This window comes from Egretta garzetta, unplaced genomic scaffold (assembly GCF_000687185.1).
Source record: "Egretta garzetta isolate BGI_Z169 unplaced genomic scaffold, ASM68718v1 scaffold1149, whole genome shotgun sequence".
Classification (NCBI taxonomy): Eukaryota; Metazoa; Chordata; class Aves; order Pelecaniformes; family Ardeidae; genus Egretta; species Egretta garzetta.
In genome coordinates, this window is record NW_009260784.1 from 32,528 (window position 1) to 36,097 (window position 3,570).

At 62.8% G+C, this 3,570-nt stretch overlaps 1 protein-coding gene across 1 annotated transcript in view; it reads left to right on the plus strand.

Moving 5' to 3' along the window:
* Positions 1 to 3,570, plus strand: part of AGBL5 (ATP/GTP binding protein like 5) — a 17,080-nt gene that overhangs the window by 1,460 nt on the left and 12,050 nt on the right. The window contains exons 2-5 of the mRNA XM_035901767.1: positions 262 to 439; positions 1,376 to 1,554; positions 2,113 to 2,668; positions 3,277 to 3,446. Of these exons, the coding sequence (XP_035757660.1) occupies positions 262 to 439; positions 1,376 to 1,554; positions 2,113 to 2,668; positions 3,277 to 3,446 (1,083 nt within the window). The remainder of the gene's footprint in view (positions 1 to 261; positions 440 to 1,375; positions 1,555 to 2,112; positions 2,669 to 3,276; positions 3,447 to 3,570) is intronic.

Sequence of the window (3,570 nt, forward strand, 5' to 3'; positions counted from 1 at the left end):
AGGTTTTGGTGTTTCTGGTTGGGCTGGGGCTGTTGAACTCCTGGGGAGCAGAGCAAGCAGGGATACAGGCACAGACAAGCAGCGGGAGGGCCATAGGTGAGCATCCCCTGTCTGCCCAGCTGGGACCCCCCTTCACTCCTGAAGGGCATCTCCAGCAGCTGCCCCAGCCAAGCCACTTTCTTCACTGGAGGGGGAGGCCCTGACCCAGGCGTTGCCGGCTGACTGGGGCAGGCTGGCTGAGCATCTCTCCTCCCCCTGCAGCCCCCTCGACTCAGTCTATTACCACCGGGAGCTGCTCTGCCACTCCCTGGACAAGCTGCGAGTGGACCTGCTCACCGTCACCTCGTGCCACGGCATGCTGGAGAAGCGGGAGCCCCGGCTGGACAAGCTCTTCCCAGACACGACCACTCCACGGCCGCGCCGCTTTGCAGGGAAGAGGGTGAGCTGCTGCGCCAGCGTTGGGGCTGCGTTGGGGATGGCAAGCGCAGCTAGCAGGCTGTGTGATGGTCCGTGTGTCGGGGCCTTGCTGCCACCCTCGCGTCTCTGGCTTGTAACGTGTCGTGTCCTGGAGGGCTGGGGCGTTTGACTGTGCGGAGCGTGGGGAGTAGAGAGCCTGTGAGATCCCGTGTCAGGCACAGGCTCCAGTCGCCTGCCAGGAGCCCCAGTGCATCTGCATCACCTCAGCACCCTGAAATGCCCTCTGATAGCACCACATGTGTGTTCCTTGGGGCAAAACTTAGCGTCTCGTTTCCTAGTAGTTTTGTTCTGTTCTCCTTTTAATGCCGTTGCTCCATTAAGCCATCAAGAAACTGACGGAAGTGCTGTATTTGGGGCGTCAGCCCCTGCTGCGGTAGGTGGGCCCTGCCTGCTGGGGACAGGGACGGGCAGGGACCTCCCTCTGCGGCTGCCCAGAGCTGGGATGGGCGGCTGCGGGGCTGCACGCACATCTCTTGCTGAGAAGCTCCCACTGAGAGAAGGGCTCTTCCGGAGGGGCTCTGTCCGGCTTGTTCCCCGCTCTGCAGGATCGCTCGGGGCTTTTCCCTGGGGTGCTTCTGCGTCTCGGCCTCTCTGCTGCTGGTGCTCTGGTCTCCCTTGGTAGCAGCCTGCGGGGTTTCTGTGCCTTTAGTCTTGCACAGGGGTAACCAGCCTTATCCCAAGCAGAACCTAGGAGAGGCACTGGGTGGAGAAGTCACTGAAAACTTTGTATTGCCGCACCCGGTGCCTAGTTGTCTGCTCCACCTAAAGGCTTTAGCTCCACCTCGGGTAGCGTGGTGCGTGGCTGTGGTGCAGGGGAGAAGCCCCAGGGAGCATTTGGCCCCCCAGCACCTTGGGGCAGGCGGGAACCTGCCCATCGCCCCTGTCTGTTTGCCCCCAGGTGTTCTTCCTGAGCAGCAGAGTCCACCCAGGAGAAACACCCTCCAGCTTCGTCTTCAACGGCTTCCTGGACTTCATCCTGCGTGAGGAGGACCCCCGCGCGCAGATGCTGCGGCGGATGTTCGTCTTTAAGCTCATTCCCATGCTGAACCCCGACGGGGTGGTGCGAGGTCACTATCGGTGAGTGAGCGCAGGCGGCAGCTGCAGTTTCGTCGGGGTTCAAGGTGGGCTGTGCTCCTGGTGTGGGGCCCGTGGTGCGTTTCGCCGTGGCTCTGAAGGGCAGCCCTGAGATCCTGTGTCGGTAGAAGAGTGAGCTGAGGCCCGCGGGCTGCAGCAACCTCTCCCTGCTACCCCCCGGGATCTCTGGCGAGGGCTTGGGGCTGCTGTTGCCTGCGTAGGTCACCTCCTGGATCAGGGCTTTCCAGCTCGGGCGAGCAATGCTGCCCCGTGCCTGAGGCGCTCAGATGCTATCCTGTCCCTGGCGTGTTGGCTTCAGGGAGGAGGGAGGGAGATCGCTTGGGGCTTTGTCTCACTGAGGCAAGTGCTGCTCCAGGAGAGAGGTTCTCAGCTGCTTTGGGGCAGAGCCTCTGCCCGCTTGCCCGCGAGGGGGTGGTTTGGCCAGTTGTCCCCCAGGATAGAGCCCAAAGCCTCAGCCATTAGGAGGTAAGGTCAGGTCTGCCTTTGCGGAACGGAGGGCACTGTCCAAAGGACCTCACATCTCCTCTGCTCGCTCTGCAGAACCGACTCCCGTGGGGTAAACCTGAACCGCCAGTATCTCAACCCTGACGCCGAGCTGCACCCTGCGGTCTACGGGGCCAAAGCTGTCCTCCTCTACCACCACGTTCACAGCCGCGTCCTGCCAGGCTCTCCTGACTGGAGGACGTACGTCTCGCCACTCAGCACCAGCTTGCTAAGCACAAAATCTTCCAACCATTCCATCCGCAGCAGCGCCCCGTCCCCAGAGGCTGCCCTGTCAGAGCTGGAGAAAGCCAATAACCTCCGCAACTCGCCCAGCGCCTGGCGTGCCAGCATGTACTTCAGCCCTTCTCAGGAACCCCGGCTCTCGGGAGTGCCTGCCTCTGAGCGGGGCAGCAAGGATCCTGTCTGGATCCTCCCTTCGAGCCGCACCGCAGAGCACTGTGAGGAGGAAGCCAGGAGGCCTCCGCCACCACCTCTCCCCGAAACCATCCTGCCCCAGGACAGCGGGCTGGCCTACTACATCGATCTCCACGGGCACGCCTCCAAGCGCGGCTGCTTCATGTACGGCAACAGTTTCAGTGATGAAAACGATCAGGTGAGGGCCGGGGGTAGGAGTACAGAGCTGCTGGAGCTGGCTGGGACCCTCTCGCCACTCTGCCCCCTCCCTAGGGGCCTGAACGCTGGAAGAGGGAGGTGGGAGGTCCCTGTCACACCAGAAACCGAGCTCCCTGTGGGGACAGGGCTGGTGCCGGAGGAGAGGGCGCTAGGCTGGCTGCCCTCCCTGCCTTTGGTGCTCGGTGGGGTTTGCTCTCCTCTCCCAGGGCTGTGATCGGAGCAGCCGCAGCAGGTCTCAGCTTTCCCCCCTGAGAGCTGGCGTGGGGAGAACAGAAGAGCTGTCCCTTCTTCTCCCAAGGGGTGGGATGCGAGGAGAGCTGTGCTGCTGGGCTCCCCCCTCTCTGCGGGCAGGCTGTCGGGACAGCCCAGCTGCTGCCTCTCCCTGCTGGAGATGGGCAGGGGGCAGGCGGGGGTGGGCAGCGTCGCCCGGGCAGGGCTGGAGTGTGTGAGACACTGGACTTGGGCAGAGTGGGCCCAGCGTCAGCCAACACCCCAGTGCATCCCAAAGCTTGGCACTGGTAGCGCTGGAGCAGGATGCACAGCCAAAGGCTCCCCCCAGTCACCCACGTTCCTCACCGTGCATCGCAGGTGGAGAACATGCTGTTCCCCAAACTCATCTCCTTGAACTCACCTCACTTTGACTTCACGGGCTGTAACTTCTCGGAGAAGAACATGTACGCCAAAGACAAGCGGGACGGGCAGTCTAAGGAGGGCAGCGGGCGAGTGGCCATCTACAAAGCCTTGGGGATCATCCACAGGTAGGCAAAACCTCCGCTCCCTCTCCTTCGTCCTGGAAGGGGTGGCCTTGCTGCACGCAGGTTTTTGAGGAAAGTTGAAACCACCTCTGTGGGGGCAGCTGTGTCCTGCAGGGCTGGCTGGTGG